The sequence below is a fragment of the Pleuronectes platessa genome, chromosome 6, assembly GCF_947347685.1.
Source record: "Pleuronectes platessa chromosome 6, fPlePla1.1, whole genome shotgun sequence".
In the NCBI taxonomy this organism is placed as follows: domain Eukaryota; kingdom Metazoa; phylum Chordata; class Actinopteri; order Pleuronectiformes; family Pleuronectidae; genus Pleuronectes; species Pleuronectes platessa.
This window is the reverse complement of record NC_070631.1, coordinates 11,385,635-11,405,587: the sequence shown is the minus strand read 5'-3', so window position 1 is coordinate 11,405,587 and position 19,953 is coordinate 11,385,635. Positions and strand designations below refer to the sequence as shown.

Sequence of the window (19,953 nt, the reverse complement as noted above, 5' to 3'; positions counted from 1 at the left end):
GATCCACCTCACGGCTCCTAATATTTGAGTTTGATAAAGTACATTTCTCATATTTCATCTTTACCAGTAAGAATCTCTCTTTGTGAGTATATGCTGCCCTCTTGTGGTCATGTAGAAAACTATGGCAAGTAAAGAGGCATGTGTCAGCACAGACCCCATCCTCCTTTCTCATCACAGCTCGACTCTCTGATCAAACCCACAGAGGGTTTGATGTGTTAACTTGCACATAGAGAGATAAAAATGAAGGTCATTTCGGCAAATTCTGAGACAAAGGATGAAATGTGCAAGATTTCCTCTCGTAATTTGTTTCATCACGCACAGTTTCAGAATGAACTTTCATGTAAAAAGTGTGCAAATATCCGACAATCACAAAGCACTAACTTCTCTGTTCTCTCCCTGCATTTGTACTGGTTACATCCCAGTGCATGAGCCATATGAGAAATGGAAAATAAATGTCCACAAGGGCAAAGTTTGCAGTTGACCAGTAGATGGTGGTCTCCTGCCACAGAATGAAGTCACTGCTAAAGTCAGGCTCAGTTTATTGTTGCAATAATGAGTCAAAATGTTATGATCATATATAACTTTTTTAAACTAAAACAACTTAATAATAATAATACGTTTCAGTTTGCTTACTAAATAAAGTAACAATTACACTGACTTTAATCAATAGTGACCTCAGAGACTTGAGGGGAAAAGGTCCAGGCACTGACCCAAATAGAAACAGCAGCTAAGACTGACCCCACCCATTTAAGAGAGAAATGGAAAAATTCTTAACATTACAGTTGTTAGGTCAGCAATGACTTCAACACGCTCTCTTTAAATACGGCTCACACACACTTTTAATGCACCTATCTGTAAAAAAAATTGAAGATTGGATCCATTAAATATCGTGTTGAGCTGTAAAGTGATGCTGCAGCTTGTTGTTATCCATATTCCTGGATGTTATGACTGCCACACATTTTTCTTGTTCGCATGTTTGGAGCCACATAGCAACTGAGCCAACAACAAGCAGTCAGCAGGGACTCGGCGGCCTCGTCCCAGTCCTATCAGCGTTTCCTCTTTTGGTATCGCTCTGGTTATCAGCCAAACACAAACCTTCTCTGTTTTCTCTCGGCGCTCCACATTTCCCCTCTAATGAATCTCACACAGACACACACACACAATGGCGGAAAATGGCTACATGCTAGTGAATCGAGGTTATTGGTTCAAGGCCCTTCTCTCCCTCTCTGCATCATTTCATTCCTGTCTGACTTCTCCTCCCTCTAATGCTCAGCTTGCCAGACCACTCTGTTCCTCTAATGGGACCATTTCTAACCAGGGCCTAATTTCCCGGTGATAAAATGAACTGCAGGTTTGGATGTTCCAGCCGCTCTCCATGGTTGTGGGGAAAATATTTATGTTTAGCATGGTTTCGCTGCTGAGTGGTGTGCTCCCAGTCGCTGGTGACACTGAGGGAGGGAATCCAGCACAAGGGCTTACTCTTTCCATTTCATTACCAGTAGATTTAGTTTGTATCTGGTTTGAAGTAGCTGGTGCTTCGTTCAGGGCAGGATTAAGTAACAAGAAGTCAACTAATCACTGGGTTGGGGTTAGGGTTCAAATTGATCCCATTTGTGTCAAAATGCAACCAATGCAACAAAGGTATGAAAGTAGAGTTGCTGCCTCATTTGTTGTGTGTCAACCCGTCAAGTTACAGGAATCATTGTCACAATCTCTTCTTCTGTTCCTGAGTAGTGGTGTCAATAATTCGCAGGAAATTGTTTTCACAGAATGGAATGATGTCACAGTGAGTTGACCTTTGACCATTGGGTCTAAAGTATAAAGTCATAATTGTATACTGATACTGATTTGTGTAAAATAGATTTTTTTACTATTACTTTTTTGGCAGAAGTCATAACATCCAACGTCAAGTGAATTTTTGTCCCAAACGTGAAGAAATGTCAGCTGATTGGCTCCAGGCACGTGACCCTTAAGAATAATAAGCAGTAGGCCTATTGATAATGGATGGATGGATGGATGGATGGATGGATCCCTCAAGTCTTTTTTGAAAATCATCTTAATGAGAGCTGGAAGGCTTTCACCAGCATGGAGGCATAAATAGATAATATTAACAACCCAGAGTGGGTCGAAGTGATTTTCATTGTGTTTTTTCTTATCCTAAATCTTTCCATTGCAATGACATAAATCATACATTTTAGCTGTTAGGAAATACTTCGGCATAATGCAATCAAGCTTTTTCCTCGTAAAAGGAAATTGAGAAAATAACTGTTATCTAATACAGCGATTACAAAACAAAAGAGGTGTTTCATCAGATCCCAATCATTACATTTCTCCACAGAGGCTCTGTGCAGCGTGTGATTCTTGAATTACTACCTATAATACCTATTGACCTATGACAAAATGTATAGAAGTCATGCCAAATATATGATAATCTGATGAGAAACATGAACAAAACTTGTACTAAAACTAGCTGAGGCCATCTGACAGACAATCAATCTCTTCTTATTTACCAAGCTGTCACTGTATGTATTCATGTAATACATCTTTTAGTATCGGTGGATCCACTCGCACTCTATTTGAAAGGTGGTAATAATGTCTGAAACAATTTACATTTCTCTCTGTTATATAGTGGTTGTGATACATTTTGCCCCCCCCCCCCCCCCCCCCCCTTGAAAACACGATGGTCAATATCTTTTTTCCCAATAAATATATTTTTAAACAAATACAGGCAAATGTACGTTTTAAGAATATACTGTTAAAATGATATTACAGTGTATTTGTGTGCGTGTGACATGGGGTTACACATTTAGTTGTGTACTTCCCATCGTGTGGTCTCGCTCCCCCCTTCAGGCCCCCCTCTGTATTATTGAAGGGGGCGGTCTGGAAAGAGTCTAAGCGGATCCTCTGGTGTTTTGTGCGCGTGCACGAGCGCCCGCGTGCGTCTGTGTGCGTGAAAGAGAGAGAGAGAGAGAGAGAGAGAGAGAGAGAGAGAGAGAGAGAGAGAGAGAGAGAGAGAGAGAGAGAGGCTGTCCTGACGCTGCTTCTTGATGCATCAGTGCTGTGACCGGGGTCCGTTATTGTCACGTCGTGTGGAGCCATTATTCAACACTCAGAGCCCTTCACGAGGATAAAGACACATCTCTGCCGACATGGGGAAAGTGGAAGGAGGGATGAAGTGTGTGAAATACCTTTTGTTCGTCTTCAACTTCACATTCTGGGTAAGTGCACGGTGAGTGGCTGTGATGTGATGAGATGCGAGTTGTGCGTAAATGGCGCACGGAGCAAGTGCAGCAGCGCAGACTTCTCGCTGCAGACTTTCACTCCCCTTGTGTTATTTCAGTGACTATTTCATTCATCACAGTTTCCTCCCTCGCCCTCCTGTCTGGGTTCTGTGCGCGTGTATGGAGTCGTGTGGGTTTACTGCCCTGCGTGGCGCTGAAAGGGGGACTGCCGGAGCGGTTCGAGTTTTGGCTCACCGGGCTCAAATCAGATTTTCCACAGAGGGAAAAAACCCGCCCCTTTTTTCCCGGGGAAGCGTGTTTTTGAAAGGAAGACTGAATGAAAAGACAGAGCGAGGGAGTGAGAGAGTGAAGGACAGCATGGAAAACAAACTCAGCACATTGGCTCATGTGCCACATCGATCCATTAATAAACAGCTCAGGGCTGATTGATGAGCAGAAGTTACAACCACAGTGAAGCATCACATCCCCGCAACTGCTCCCTCTTACTGAGCCTCAAGAGAGTCACTCGAGACAAACTGTCAGGTGCATGTGAAAGGTGTGTGTGTGTGTGTGTGTGTGTGTGTGTGTGTGTGTGTGTGTGTGTGTCCTGCACACATGCTTTGCACATGAACCCTACAATCCTTGTTAAAGTCCATTCATACTTCAAGCTATGAATGAACGTGCATTATTTCCATGTTGGTCTCCCCATGGATAACAGTTGTGTATGTGTGCATGTGCAAGCACGCACATGTCTGCTACTGTTCACACTCTTTCCAGGGGAAATGTCTTTGTGTGTGTGTGTGTGTGTGTGTGTGTTTGAGAGAGAGAGAGAGCATTTTCCAACAAGCGTCTGTGGAGTGGATCAGGCGCTGAGTGCATTGTGAATGGATCCATTGTGACCGAGGGACAATAGCATAACTTCAGTCTGCTGGCCTGGCTAAGCAGAGGAGACCCTGAACACCACTGAGTTGTCCACAGTCGCCCCTGCAACCAGGACGTCGCCAAAATCTCTCTTTTGATCCATCTGAGTGTTGCAGACATGCAGACCGGGCACAGAGGAAGATGAGGGAGATGACTGGAGTGGAGAAGAGTTAATGCTTGGAGAGAAGAAAACAACAACTATGAAAGAAGAGGGTCATAGGGAGATTGAGAGGGATATTCATGTGCGTGCGCATTCACATGGCAAAAGAGGGACAGTTGGCATCAAGTTGACCCAGATAAAGATAGAAAATAGATCAGTGTGAGGATAGTGGGGATATAGGGCTGTCTGTGTGTGTCTGTGTCTGTGTGTCACAATCACTGCATCACCATCCCCTCTGGGCTCCTGTGTTGATGGTGGAGTGAGAGATGATGAGCAGTTTGTGTGTGTGCATGTCCTTCTTTAGTTATGAGGGCCAACGTAGGTTTAATACCATCATTGAGAGGACATTTTGGCTGGTCCTCACAAGTTCAAGGAAAAATGTTTGAGGTTTAAGGTTAGAATTTGGTTTAAGTTAGGGTAAGGATTGGAGTGAGGCTTTTAGTTGTGATGGCTAAGGTTAGGGGAAGGGGCTGGGGAATGCATTATGTCAATGAGTGTCCTGACAGGGTGTGTGTGTAGGTGTGTGTGTGTGTGTGTGTGTGTGTGTGTGGGTGTGGGTGTGTGTGTGGGTGTGTGTGTGCGTGTGTTTGTGTTCGGTGATGAAAGCGGGTGGAGGAGGGGCTGATATGATTCCCTTCAAATCCCCTTAGTGGACAGTGGAGCGTAGACTGATGCTTCCTCTGGACGGGATGATGGAAGCTGTTACCGACACACAAACACCAGGATGAACTTGTTTTTAGTGATGCACATGAGCACAGTTATCAATCAACACATGCAAAGTGGCGCTTTGTTTAAAAGCCTCTGACATGAGCTTGGTGATGCACTGACATTCCTGCAGGACTCCATTAACTCATGTGTCATTAATGTAACACAGGCCTCACTTTTGTATATATTACACTGATGGCTGCAAATACAACAGCTTTCCACAGAGCAGCAGTACCTCACTGAATGCCTGGCATCTGGTTGTGAGAGATTTAGTTCACTAACTGCCCTATTTGGTCAAAAATTGAATCCGAAGGGTAAACAGTGAAGGGCAAACAGCACTTAAATAGCAGCGTGTGTGTGAAAGGTGCAGTGAGAAGTGTCTTTCCCACACATTTTCCCCACACTCTTCTTCCTCCTGATGAAAAACAACTGATAGGACGAGGTTTGGGAGAGTGCTGGATCCTGTTGGATTAATGATTAATTTGTTTAGTTAATTTATTTGATATTTGCCAGCCAACAAAAAGGAAATGTTGTCACCTACCTGCAAAAACCTTGATTTTGAAAAGGCCACATACAGTAACTGTTAATGATTGTTTTCTGCCCAAGAGCAAATGTTTTAGTCAACAACCAAACGAGGAACGGGTTGATGTGTGGCACTGGACATGGGAGGCTCGTCTCAGGGGAACCTACAATATGTTTGATTTCAGATGTTTTTTTAATCCTAATTTGTATTGTGTACAGGATCTGCACTAAATTGTTCAAACTTGTAAATATCAGTCTCCTAAACATGCCAGGTTTCTTTCAGCAAGATCGGTGAATTGTTCTTGGAAAATGAATGAAATGTTGTAAAACGTATGATCTTGCAAAAGTGAAAAAACATCATTCCTGGATTCCTGGCCCATACTTCATCTTTCCACCAAGTTCCAGTGAAATCCATTCAGTCGTTTTCGCATGATCCTACTGACTCACACAAACACACAAATACAGAAGGAAACATAAACTCATTGGCTCATACAAACAGCTATTTAACATATAAAATGTTTATTTTATCTTAATATGCCCCGTTTTAAAGGTACTTAATAAATATGATAAGGTATCTTTGAAATTTTAAGTTAATTATTACATCTTTTATAGCTCTAAATGAACTGTGATATCATTCAAAATGATATGATAAGATAACATAACACTTTATTGATCCCATAATCCCGAAATTATACAGCAGAAGTCAAGTCAGAATGAAGATGAAGTCAAAAGAGTAAAAAATGCAATCTACATATAAACCTTTTAACTACATAAAAATATTCAATATATTGTTTGTCTAGGAAAAGTATTTCAGTAAAGTGCAGTGGTTCAGGATGATTACACAAGATTGTAAAAACTGTATTGGTGCATTAGCATAACATAATTTAGATGAATTATTATCACAAAACAAACTAAGACATTTAACTGAGATTTTAAAAAAATAAGCTTGTGTTTTCTATTTCACATAACATTGAGATAACAACATATATTGTGTATTATTCATATTGAATATACATTGTGACGTAGGGTCTGGTGCACGGCCAATCGGCTTGTTCTGATGGATGACAGATCCAACCATACTGATTATACATTAATACATGCAAATGATATGCAGTACAGTACAGGGTCTAGTTCCACTGATCTCACAGAGTTAGATTGTAACAAGCAGGAGTTCACTTGCTTGTTTTATTGATGCAATTGCTTGTTTATATTGGTGCTACAATGTGTTACAGTTGAAATTAATATTTAAAAACCAGATGCACCTGTCTGTACCGTCTGCAGCAAACCGCTGAAATAAATATTTCAAGTATTTTAAAAGCAAGAAGTTAACTTAAAAACTGACACACTTTTTTCACTCTGCTCTTTCATTTGTACATTTTGAGGGTTTCTGGTGCTGATGCTAAAATCGGCATTGACGCAGAAACTAAATATTGTTCATCCCTAGAGGCACACGTGTGTCTGTGTGTGTGTGTGTGTGTGTGTGTGGTGGAGGATGATGTGTGCCACAGCGCTCCCCCACCCTTGCCCTGTGGAGGAGTACAATGGGATTCACTCCACCCATAATTATCTTCTTCTATCGTAATTGCACTTTCCCTCTGCGCATCATTTTTTTAATGTGCGCTTACATCTGTTTTCACAAACAAAGGCCAGACAGAGAACTATTTTGGTCTGTCTCGAACCACTCAGCAATTAGCGCCGGGTTTGAAGATGTTGTTTACAACTGTTTTGGTTTCATACACTGCCTTTGCTTTAATTCACACTTAGACTCCATTTTCCTTTCCTGTAAATAAGCTCTAAACTAGAAAGTGGATATTATGCCACAGACTGTCTCGGAGCATTCTGTGTCAACTCAGCCCCTGTTCTCCTGGAAATTCCCCTCACAAAAAGACAATTTAACTGCTCTGTTAAAAGAAAGTAGGCCCAACAGCATAAAATAACTTTATCTGAGGCACATACGTACATATACAAACTATCTAGAGGGAGGACGTACGAACTCAGGTTAAAGTTTTATCTTTGTCTCTCAAAAAACTCCTGTGGTCTGTTTCTACTGGCAAAGAAAAAAAAATTATGATGGCTCCTCTAACAACTTATTCCTCTCTCCCTTCCCTCCATTCATTCTCTTTTTCATTGTGTCTATATTTTTACCCCCCTATTGTGAGCCAAAGCACACAGTCACAGGGAGACACTGGGTCTTTGTCCTTTGGGTGAGGAAGGGAGGGAGGGAGGGGGGAGTACACAGAGATAAATAAGGGGTGAGGTGGGGGGTTGTCGATTTGGGATGGTAGAGAGGCAAGCCGGGAGGAGGGAGGGAGGGGTGTGTCTGGTGTCAGCCTGGGTAATGATGGCAGACAACTGTTGGGGGGGGGGGTTAAGTAGGGGGGGTATGCAAGCAGTGATGGGGTTAATGGGACCTCTGGGAGAGGCGCGGGAGTGCCTTGAATCCATTTAGTGTGTCGGCCACGGATGCAGCGAAGGATGTAGCCCCCCCCCCCCCCCCACCGCACCCGGTCTAAAGTGAGATCCATCTATGCATCTGGTTTTGAAAAGGCTTTTAAATTTAGCCATAACAGTAATGAGGTTTGGCGGAGCCCTAAGCTCTATTCAACTGCGAAACCACCACCTGCTCCTCCATGCAGCACCAGCACCATCAACAGTGGAGCTCGGCGTGAGCCGGCTCTTCTCCAACTGTCGATTCAGCTGGTATGGCAGCCCTCAGCTCACACCTCTGCCGACGCCATCTCACCATCAAGTGTCCTGTCAAATACCAGTGCTAAGTAGATCCAGTCAGCCCCCCACGTCTGGACTAATCCAGCACGGTTCAGTAAGTCTACAGATCCGTAGCCTTCGCTTCTCTGTACTTCATCAATTTGTACCTGCTAATCCTGAAAAGAGCTCGGCTGTCACATATTTCACATCACATTAAATCCTCAGTCTGGTAGGATACCAGTGTCCCAACACCTGTCCCACCCCAATGTTTTTAACTGAGCTACTGTTTTTACTCAGACACTGTATGTAAAGATGGACGACATGACGCCTCATCAAAATCTAAGCCAAAGCATCTCAATCGCCACCTGGTGGCTGTTTGTAGTACAGGTCGATAATCCAGACTCCTCCATGTTAGTGGATGTTACATGGACCAAACTGAAAAGTCCAAATACACAGGAAATCCTTTTTCTCCAAGACAGTTTCTGTCATTTTTGGGTTAGTTCTTACATCACACTGATGTATGTTTAAGTGTCCATGATTCTGATAAGGTTATAACTAGTTATTAGATGCTATAAAAGAGGGGTGAATCAGCTGAGACTGAAGTGCTTGTATCGACGGGACCGCAGCTCCATTCCTCGATCACTTCTGTGCAGACTGTGGCTCTAAATGCTCATGATGGCACTTCATTTCTGGACAGTGGGAGGAAGTGGAGACGCCTCATCCATCTTCATTTACAGTCTATCGTTTTTCTTCAGACCAAAACCATTAAATACTGTAGCCTGTGGAGCTGGAGTTGAGGAGGAGAGGAGTGTAAACAGTGAGGATGAGATACGGAAGATAAATAAGAAGAGGCAGATCCAGGAAAGGGCAGAGGGAATTTGATGAACAACAGGTCACAGGGTAAAATTAAGACACAGACATAGAACCGTTTGTCTTTGCCTGAACTTGGCAGCAGGGTTTGGAGTTGTTTTTTCGGCCAAATCAATTCACTCAAGGACGAAAATAGTCAAACACAGTGGTCTGTCTAAACTCTGAGATCTAGGACACAGGGAGCCCATGTGACGAACACTGCTAAATACTCTCCATTTAGACAAATCATTTCATTTCTCACACACACCAATACACACACTATCTGTTGTGAAGATCCGCTCAAAGAGGTTTTCAGACTGGATTATCCTCAGGGGGGGGGGGGACACGGGCTGAGTGATCATTAAAACTTCCCATTATTGATCCGTCGCCGGAGCGCCCACCACAGTCTCTGCCCCCGAGAGCGTCTCAGATCTCTGAAAGAAGAAGTGTTTACTTCAAGGTTGTCTGATCACTGGAGAGGCTAATAAGTTTCTTTTGCTTTAGTCATACAGCCTTAGAAAGCAGCAGCACTGCAGGGAGTTTGATTTTACTCAACGTACGGTGATGGGGGTTTAGATGAAGGAAAATCTGAGCAGCATAAACCACATTTCCACACAAACAGGAGAGGCTGTTAAAAGTCAAGGTGCCACACTGCTGCCCACGGCCTAGCGGGTCATTTTCTCCCTCCTGAGGAGCCGGAGCCAACTAAACAGTGTGTCACAGTTACATAAGTTGTGTTTCGCTGGGGACTATTGCTCCAGGAGACTTTAATTATCCACCCACGCGGTCCACCTATTGTTTCAAAGCAAATATGACGTTTTTCAGCTTAACTGTCTCTTAATGAAATTATGCATCTCTCATCTGGCCTGAGGTTGAAGGGCTGGACTGGAAACTCCACAGACATTTTGCTGTAGTTAATTTGGAAACATCACGTTTAGGAAGAGCTGAAGTAAAATCCCTCTGACAGCCTGAGAAGCATGCACTTACACTGTTGTGCCTTTTTGTTGATGAAAACAGTTGTTATGGGTGCTGAAACCAATTAACAGCAATGATGTCACATCTTAGGTGAAAGAAATAAATGATATGAGAAACATGTTTTATTGTGAAATACATAACAGAGAACTGGTTTTCTACTTGTTAGCCAATTTATTTCTGCACCACGTGCCAATGTTATAGTTCACTAACATTAATCAGAATGGGAAGAAAGGACGAGGAGCTTGTTTCAATTACAAACTGTGAGTGACTTCATACAAACTGTTATTTGTTTCAACTCACATTTGATATGTTTATTGCAGTGGGACATGCTTAGTGTTTGGCATCTATAGGCTCTGACTTCATCACTCCCCCAGATGTGATTACATAGATTTAATGGGACTGATGAGCAGATATTTATAACCCCCCCCCCAGTCGGAGCCCACAGGTGGATACTGGTGTTGAGGAGGGCCTGAATCAACAGGCAGCAGCAATGACACTAATAGCTGGGGGGGGGCAAGCAAAGGAAATGATGGGAAATTGTTTGCAGCTTGAATGCACCGCCAAATTGGGAGGGTGTGTAATATGGAGGATTGTGGAGAATGATACATATCACATAATTGGAGCAGCGCAGCTCGAGTTGGCTGCCTTGGACTATCTCCCAAGGTTCGCTCCATTTAACGCACTGACAACTGAGGCGCTAATCAGAGTCGGAGCCGATAAAAACCCTGATCTGTCTATTGCACAGAACTGTGTCCCGTGAGTGAATGATGATTGAATCCATTCCGTTTTTTGACCAGGGGAAAAGGGGCTTGAAATCATCTTCCGGATGACAGTTTGAGCTGATGACCAGGTATCCAGGGTGGAGGTGGCTCACTCTCTAAATCGACAGCTGAATTACAGAGACAAAACATCTTAAACTATTGACAGACTGGCTCAAGGCGAGGTTGTGATTTGAGGGAAAGAGAAGGAGCCGGTGAAGCCTTGCGATAGCGGGAATTGTGTACGTGCAGGAAGACAGTGTCCCTGACTGAACCTTCGCTTTGCCTCATTTGTCCTGTTGTTTTTTTTCCCTGAATAACAAAAAGGAGTACATCTCATTGTCTCATGTCCTTCTGTCTTATGTCCCTTCAGTTGATGGGATCATTTGTCCTGGCAGTGGGACTCTGGCTGCGTTTTGACCCAGAAACTGTGTCACTGCTCAACGGGGACAAAGCTCCAGACACCTTCTTCATTGGTGAGTACCATAACAGTTCACAGTGTGGGTGTGCTCCAACGGCATACAACACTAAAGCCCTCAATTCAATACATGCACGGAATAATTCACCCAAGGTTGTGTTGAAATCTAAGTGCTTTTTGTCGTCAATTTGTCACCACATTGGTTTGTTTTTCTTGTAGAGCACTGCGCGGGTTTGTTTTAAGGGTTTGCTGCTTGGAAACCACTCTAAAGAGGCCAAGGAAAGTTCAGTTTTCCTATGAAGTATCAGTGATCCAATTTTTATGTTGACATAAAAGACTGGAAATCACAAAATGGAAATGTAAGGCCCCTTTACCTTATTTATGCTGGACTGAAGATAATGTGTCAGTTACAGACATCTAACAACCCAGTCAATGTCACGTTGCTCTCCGCTCTGTCATCCTCAGACCGGGGGAAGAGCTTTCCAGTCTTTAATTGCCATGTTTTCATGCAACTCCATTTGCCTGAGAATAGAATATTCGTCTGCGTCAGGGAATATTCCTACCACAGATGTTCCTTCACGCACATACACGCAAATCCACACTCCTCATATTAAAGCCCACACACAAACACAGAAACAGAAAGTGGGTGTAAAAAGTTTGCCAATCTACTGCTCTCTTATAAATGTGTGGATGTGAATTTGTGTGTATCTTAGTTTACACAAATACGTACATGATGTCACAAATTCCACCTGCGCTCACACCTTTTCTTAAGAAAGTATGCCGAAGATGAGTGTGAATAACAGGAAATGACTGCATTACATGGACCATAAACCCACAAGGGAAACCACACTGCGTCTAACCACCTTTCTATCAGTCACCCAGCCCAGATGGAAACAGAGGGACGGTTAAAGAGGCGTATGGAAGAGGACGATCATAGAAACAGATGCACCGCTAAGTTTTGTATTTAAAACAAGATGGCACATGAAATGAGATGACAGTGCAGGCAGGGAGAGGAGAGATAAGTTCAGCTGCACAATGTGGATGGATGGATTACTCGTGTGTGTGTTGTGTGTGTGTGTGTGTGTGTGTGTGTGTGTGTGTGTGTGTGTCTGCGTGTGTGTGTTTGTGGTCCCGGTATTACTTATATTGAGTGGACCTAAAAAGTCAAAGTATGGGTACTTGTCTTACAACAAAAAGCATGTCCCTATAATGTAGATAATAAACTTTTTAGGTGAAGACGTGGTTTAAGGTTGGGTTAAGGTTAAGGTTTAAGTTTTAGGAGGAAAGTCTCTAGGAAATCAATTGTCTGAAGTCATGGAAACGTGACTTTAGACTATTGTGTGTGTGTGTGTGTGTGTGTGTGTGTGTGTGTGTGTGTGTGTGTGTGTGTGTGTGTGTGTGTGTGTGTGTGTGTGTCTATACAATTTTTTATTGCCTCGTTAGGGAGCTTTTTCCAGTATAAACATTGACCTTGTCAGGACCAGTAAACATCATGCTGACCAAAGCACAGTCCTAATGAGGCAAAACTTAATTTCTGAGGTCCTGGTTAAGGTTAGTGGTAGGATGATGTATTGTGGTTAAGTTAAGATTATGGTTAGGTATGAATAAGTCATGGTTAAGGTTAGGGCTAAGGTTTTGTTTAGGCTGTCAACAATAAATAGAAGTCAGTGGAAAGTCCTAATAAGGATCGCTGTACAAACCCCAGTTTGTATGTGTGTGTCTGAGTCTCAGAGGTCCATGTGGTATGACTGAGGATGAGGATGAGGATGAGTGGCTTCAGTCAGGTCCTCAGAGAGCATAGTGCTCCACATGGCTTTGACAGCTGAGAGCGCACTCAACAAGTTACCATGCCTCATTCCCATGGCGTCGAGCCCAGACCTAACTTCACTTTGAATTGATGTATTATTAGAAAATGAGAACAACTTCAGACTGGGAGCCAACTAAAGAGACAGGGGGGGGGGGGGGGTCTTCTTTGAAAGTAGAAACACAATCTGATCATTTGCCTGTGAAGCAGCGTCACCTTTAACTGACAAAGTCTTTGAACCTCTCTCTTTTCGAACAAACAAAAGAAAATGACTCAATTATTGTATCACATCAAGTCTTTGGGTTGATGCCTTGGGATCAGAGGAACCGCCTCTCTTGCTCATTCCCACCTGAGGCCACGTCGCCCCGGGGGCTGACACGACCTGTCGCACACCCTGTCATGTGCGGAGCCGTCGCCTAGCAGCAGACCCCACCTGTACGAGAGCGCACTTGTGGAACCAATCTGTTGTCGAGTTCCTCCCTGCGGACCTTCCCCTGAGAGGGTTCACTGGAGATAAGGGCGTCTATGGGACAGGCAGTCTCCCTCGTGGAGCGCCCCATCCAGCAGGCGCATGTTAACAAAGATTTTTTTTTTTTAGAGGCATCTTTTTACGAGGAGGACAGGCTGCGCAGAAAAAGGATACGGCCGAGCTCCAATCACTTTGCTCCCATTTGTGGAATAGCACAGTCTGGAATGTTTATGCCAGTGTTTGAGCTCTTCCTGGAAACACACTGTAGATAGTGACCGTTTCGATTTACATTACTGGCTCTGTGCTGCCCCCTGCTGGAGACTTAGTCAATTCAAATTACACTAGAGGAGAGAATTTTGTTTGATCAGCCTCCAAAAACTTCAATATCTTTATTATGTTTTAATAGAATATATCAAAATAGATTCCAATATGATGCTTTTTGTTTGGTTCTATTTACTTTTTTCTTTACAGTTACCATTACTGCATGTAAATAAAAACGTTATTTTCCCTGTTCCCGCAGGTGTCTATATACTGATTGGTGCCGGCAGCCTGGTGATGCTGGTGGGTTTCTTCGGCTGCTGTGGAGCTGTGCGGGAATCTCAGTGCCTGCTGGGTTCAGTGAGTAGCACACAAAAGACACGGGTCCTATTTGCAAGTACAAAATACTACGACACAGTATTAGGGCCATATTGACGGGGAGTAAAACGGACACTTCAAGTGTATAATCACAATATAACAAGAATGAAGTTGTTGAGGTGGCAGTCATAATACAAGAAGGATAAAGTCGCTATTTTATGAGAAAAATCTATCATATTATTTAAAAGCAACAAGGAAAACCTATACTCGCCAGAGATTGACTCCTTCTGGATCAAATAAACTCAAGATCCTCCTTAAATAGTACACATGTAAACAACGACAGCTTTACAGTCGACTACTATATCAAACAACATTTCCTCTTTTACAAAAATTTACAAAATTTCCTCCAAGCCTGCATAGACACAGAATTCTTGCTCAATCTTCCGATACTTATATTAATATGGTGCTGATGAGCCAAAAGATTAAGCTTTTCTATATTTTTTAATCCTACACTTAAGTATAACTTTACAAGATGCTGCACTTCCCTCATTTTAACTCAGATGACAGGCTGATCTTCTTATATTTCCCCTCTAACATGACATTCAGCTGAGAATTATGACTTTATTCTCATATTCTCTGATTCCGTGAGACTATATACTTTGTAGTTGTAAACTTACAGTGTTTATTTCTCTTTCAGTTCTTTGCCTGCTTGTTGATCATCTTCGGAGCTGAGGTTGCAGCAGGAGTGTTTGGATTCTTAAACAAAGACAAGGTACATTTATTTTTATTTAGCATGAAAAGGTCACGACAGTAAGTGCAGTATCCCTGATCACACACCACTCATGTTTCCTCTCTGCACAGATAATCGAAGACGTTCAGACCTTCTACTCAACAACGTACAACGAGGACAATAACAGCACTTTGATCGTCTCATACCAGAAAATAGTAAGTAAAAAAAACAGTAGATTAAGAGCAGAAAGTGACATTATAATGGTTTTAACCTTCCTATGTTTGTTTTTCCTCCACTTTCAGCTGAACTGTTGTGGAACCTCTGCAGACCCCTGCCCTGATTCCCAACCTGATACCAAGGTAAGATCTGTCACCAGCTCCAGACTCAGGATGGAAATCAAATCCTTTGTTGTTGAAATGAATGCGTCGCGGTGGCGTTCAAAAACATCCTGGTTCAGTGGAAGTTAACACCACTCCTCTTATCTTGGCTCTGCAGGACTGTGAGACGGGCATCAAGGACTTCTTCAACAGTAAACTCTACATCATCGGGTACGTGGGCATCGGCATCGCTGGAGTCATGGTGAGTCGAGTTGAAAACACACATTCACACCCAGACTGTGGTTGAGGAGGATTTAACTGAAACAAATATTTTTCCCTCTCAACAGATCATTGGGATGATCTTCAGCATGGTTCTCTGTTGTGCCATCCGCAACACCAGGGAGGTCATATAAGCTGGATCCTCCACGTCTACCCCCTCACCCTTACTTTGCCGACCCCCGAGAGACTGTACAGCCTTCAGATCAAATGTCGTGCCCTGTCCAGACCCAGAAAATTTATCATGTTCTGAAAAATTCCATTCCACTACGGTGGCCTGATCTCTATTCTCTCTTTATTTATTTGCCGTCACAAGCCAAGTAACTGACTCAGCCTTCCTTAACACTCCGATAACACTTAGACCTTTGACACATCCTGGGGGAACTGCATATTTTCTGATTCTGCCCGGACAACCTCACCGATTGTTTTTCCTGAGGCCATTTGGCCAGCCAGTACAAATTTTAACCCACATACTGTCGCCAAAGTGTCAATGCTTTATCACACATCATTGACATTGACCCGTGGCTGTGGGAAACTTAAACCAGAGAGGGCAATCTGAGGTGAAAGCAGCTGAGTTTGCTTATCTGTGCGCATACAACTCAAGACACACACACACACACACACACACACAAACACACACACACACACACACACACACATACGTAAACACAGCAATGTTGTGCTACGCGAGACCACAGCCTTAAAAAAGGTTGACTGGCACGTAGGTTCCTGATTGGTGGAATCAGAGTGGAGTGTCAGGAGGGGGAACGGCCAGCGAATGTTTTGAGAATGCATCGTAGCCCCAGTGATCATAAACACACACACACACACACACACACACACACACACACACACACACAGACACACACCAAGGAAAATCCACAGTTATTTTAAAGGAAAATGTTACTATTTAGGAGATATTGTGTGCACTTTCTTGTTCAGAAGATGAGAGATTAGAAGATCGATAGCACCTTCATGTCTATATCATAAATATGAAGCTACAGTCTGGTGAGCTTGGCTAAGCACAGAGACTGGAGACAGTGGTCTGTTTCAACGTAGCTGTTTCCCCCTGTGTCCGATTTTCACTCAAAGCTCACCAGCTGACGGCTGCGGCCTTATATCCAGCATCCAGCTGTCAATCTCTTCTTCTGACTCTTGGCAAGAAAGCACAGGCTATTTCCTAAGAAGTCCAAGCATTTCTTTTAAATGACTATACCCCTGGGTTTTGCCTGTTTTAGCCCATTTTCTACAAATCATTCACAGTTCACATTTTCAGATGAGAACAATATTTTTTTGAGATTTTCACGATTACGCAACTCAAGTATGTTTCAGGAGATATTAGTGGAAAAAGCTACATCGGAATTGGATATATTCATGATTTTAATGTGGCTGTTTGAGGGCGATACCCCTTTCTAGTTCTAACCCCTTATGCACTATAACATAGTCTCTGTTGGCTATACAGTATGTCAAGAGGACCAAGATCATGTTTTCACGCTAAACAACTAATAGCCAGTCAGCCGAGAATTATCCAGGCCTTCCGATCGCTTCACCTGCCACCATCATGTCCCCCCCGTCCTGTGTGCCTTACAAGTACACCACCCACAACAGAAACCCAGGAAACCATCCCCTGTGTTCGTCTCACCTTAATAACCTCTGCAGATATCAGGGTTGGATAGAGATGCCCCTAAATCCAGGGTAAATCAGGCCACCGTTTGAATTTGATCAGTTTATTCCAAGTGTCAGGACTATGGTTTGTAAATATGTTTCAGTTTCATTTTTTGGGTAGATGTACATTGTTTGTGGCTGATGTAACTGTTACTATTTAACATGCTGTGTGTGTAGACAGAGGCTTGCAGTAGATGTACAGTGTTGTAGTAAAGTCAGTGTAGTCCAAACAGACCCACGCAACCAACACCTGTTTCTTAACGTGCCTTTATTTGATACCAAGCTATTTCTTTTTTTTAACAACAGGCTGTCGGAACCTAGCAGAAGTGTATATATATATATGTTTGAAGAGTCGGACTGCAATTAAATCGTCGAGTATCGCATATGGCTCGACTTTCCTCTTTTGATGCGTCACACTCGACTGTTTCTTCTTGAGAGCAACAGTTTCTCTTCCAGCTATTTCAAAAGCCTCTTGGTGCTGATCAAAATCTATTCTGGGTCCTCAGAACAAAGCTGAGTCCACATGATGAAACCATATGGGACACAAGCACTCGAGAATAATACTTTCACTTTTTTTTTGTACGTTTCCATGTGATGTTACAAACATGAAAACACAACGAAGGCCTCCTTACCACTTCAAGCTGTTGGCAATATTTACTCTGAGGACTGAGATGACACAACAGTCAACAAACAAAACAGGATAAACGAGGAAAAGTTACTCGATCGTCATTGGTGTTGCTGTGTTCCTCATATTAAAGCAAATCTGGAGATGTAATGTAGGTGCATCGAAAAGACATAGTTGGTTGTGTGTTAATTTATTTTAATACCATTCCAGGCTTCTCAGGAAGATCGGTGATTGAAGTTTAATAAATTGTTTAAAGTTTTACAGAGTTTCCTATGTCTGATTTCCTTCATGTTACGATATTTATAGTTATTTATACAAGAAGAACAGACCGGTCCTTTACTGACATGAAGGGACAGTGTTTCAAGTGTCTTCTTCCATAGGCCTGTGCCAGGCAGCAGGTTTACATACTTATCCAGAGTTATCCAAAGCTGTCATAGTAACCCAGTAAATCTGCTACTTGGAAAAGGTTCAAAGAGGCAATCGGCTTTTAATTTGTATTTTCACTTAAAATGTTGATTCTGGTCGGTAGTCGAGGGTAATTCTACATCTAATAACTTCTTTTTAGCACCACAGACATATTTTGATCATGATATCAGGCAGCGTCAGAGTCCACCATTACACAGGCAGCCTCAGTCACACACGCAGCCTCCTGCATAGTTTCAGGCCTTGAGAATATTCCAGTGAGTCCACTTCCTGAAATTCAACCTCCACACCAAGCTGCATGTAATTTAACACGGACTAATACTGTCCGGTCTTCTTCAGTACACATCTGGAGTAATCACAGGATGTGTAGGATCAACATTAGAAAAGGTAGGTTTTTAATTTGTTGGAAATAAATACATAGACGTGGATTCGATTTCTATTTTTAGAATGTACTGTATGCCCGGTATAAATAGAGAAGGAGTCAGGAAATCCTAACCTTACAGCAGGGTGACTCACTAGAAAACAGGATCACATTAATTCTATATTCCATATATACAAATTATAGATAGAGAAGACATTTTAACTGATAACCCACTACCCCAGAACTGATCTATTTTATAATTCTTTGCAGCAGAACGTATTTGATATCCTCTTTGGATTTAGTAGGTTTCCAGCTTTAGTCGCATGAGTCCGCATGTCAACAGTTTCACCTTTCTGCACTGGAGGGTTCAGGACAGCTGAATATTTAGTCGTGGGGACAGTTATGTGCGCGATGGCAGCAGAGACTTAAGGGCTGCCTCGTGTAGAGTTTCCCCCACACTGCAGCTTGAGCATTTTTATCTGACACCAACTTGACCAGGCTGGCGATGCTTGTGTAGAGGAGCAGGGGGGGGGGGGGGGGGGGGCAACAGCTTTCAGGCTTGCATCAGAAAAAAGGCCACCTGGGGTGTGGTTCCAATACCACGACTTTAGTACCACACACTCCAGGAAACAACACAAACAAACTCTGCTTTTTTACATATTTATTCAGTGTGTTGAAATCTGTATTTACATGTGTAAGTCTGAAATGAAATGGAAAATAAATAATCACCTTCTCAATGTTTAAATGGTGAAACTTTTCATTTGAAATCAACTTGCACAGTTTCAGAAGGTTTATTTACATCTGATGATTTACATCTGTAAGATTGTTAAACAATACTTTGACCGGAGAAAGAGCACAGCCCAACGATTCACAGCGCCCTGCTTCTGAGAGCCTGACGTCCTGCATCCATGTGAGCACCTCAGTCTCTGAGTCCCGACCGGTGTCAGACAACCGCAGTCAATTTGAGAGAAAGAGACTAAGTGTAGGTCATGTGGCGCTTTGTTTCCTGGCGACTTGGTCCCGAAAAGCACTGCAGTTCCCTTCGATAAAGTCTTGCCCATCATCGCCCTGGTTCCCCACCAATCAAACAACATCACCTTCACCACAGAACAAAAGCTGCTCTCCTAATAGTCCACTGCAGAAGGCCTCGCTGAGCCGTTCAGCTGGAGAGCTTCAAACTTACAAGTTATGTAATCAGAGATGTGTTGGCTGCCACAGAAATATTCACAGAGCCCAATGAAAGTGGGTCAATTATTTGGAGGCAGAGAAATTCCCTGATTGGAGAACGAATATTTCGTTTTAAGCCATCGGGTCTTTTCCCAGCCAGGTTGTTAAGACGACAGCATGGAGAAACCAATTTGTTAAACAATTTATTTATATATATTTGATATCTATATCTGCTTACAAATACACTATATACAGTACACAGACCAGAATCAGCCTCCATGGTCTGTTTCACTCGTGACCCTTTT

The 19,953-nt window shown here is 42.9% G+C and overlaps 1 protein-coding gene across 1 annotated transcript; it reads left to right on the top strand.

The window, feature by feature from the left end:
* Nucleotides 1-2,979: 2,979 nt before the first annotated feature.
* On the top strand, nt 2,980-17,958 carry LOC128442339 (CD9 antigen). Its single transcript, XM_053424757.1, has 8 exons — nt 2,980-3,218; nt 11,191-11,293; nt 14,029-14,126; nt 14,782-14,856; nt 14,946-15,029; nt 15,117-15,173; nt 15,310-15,393; nt 15,479-17,958. Exons 1-8 carry the CDS (start codon nt 3,150-3,152, stop codon nt 15,542-15,544), a joined length of 636 nt encoding a protein of 211 aa, XP_053280732.1. The 5' UTR covers nt 2,980-3,149; the 3' UTR covers nt 15,545-17,958.
* Nucleotides 17,959-19,953: the final 1,995 nt, after the last annotated feature.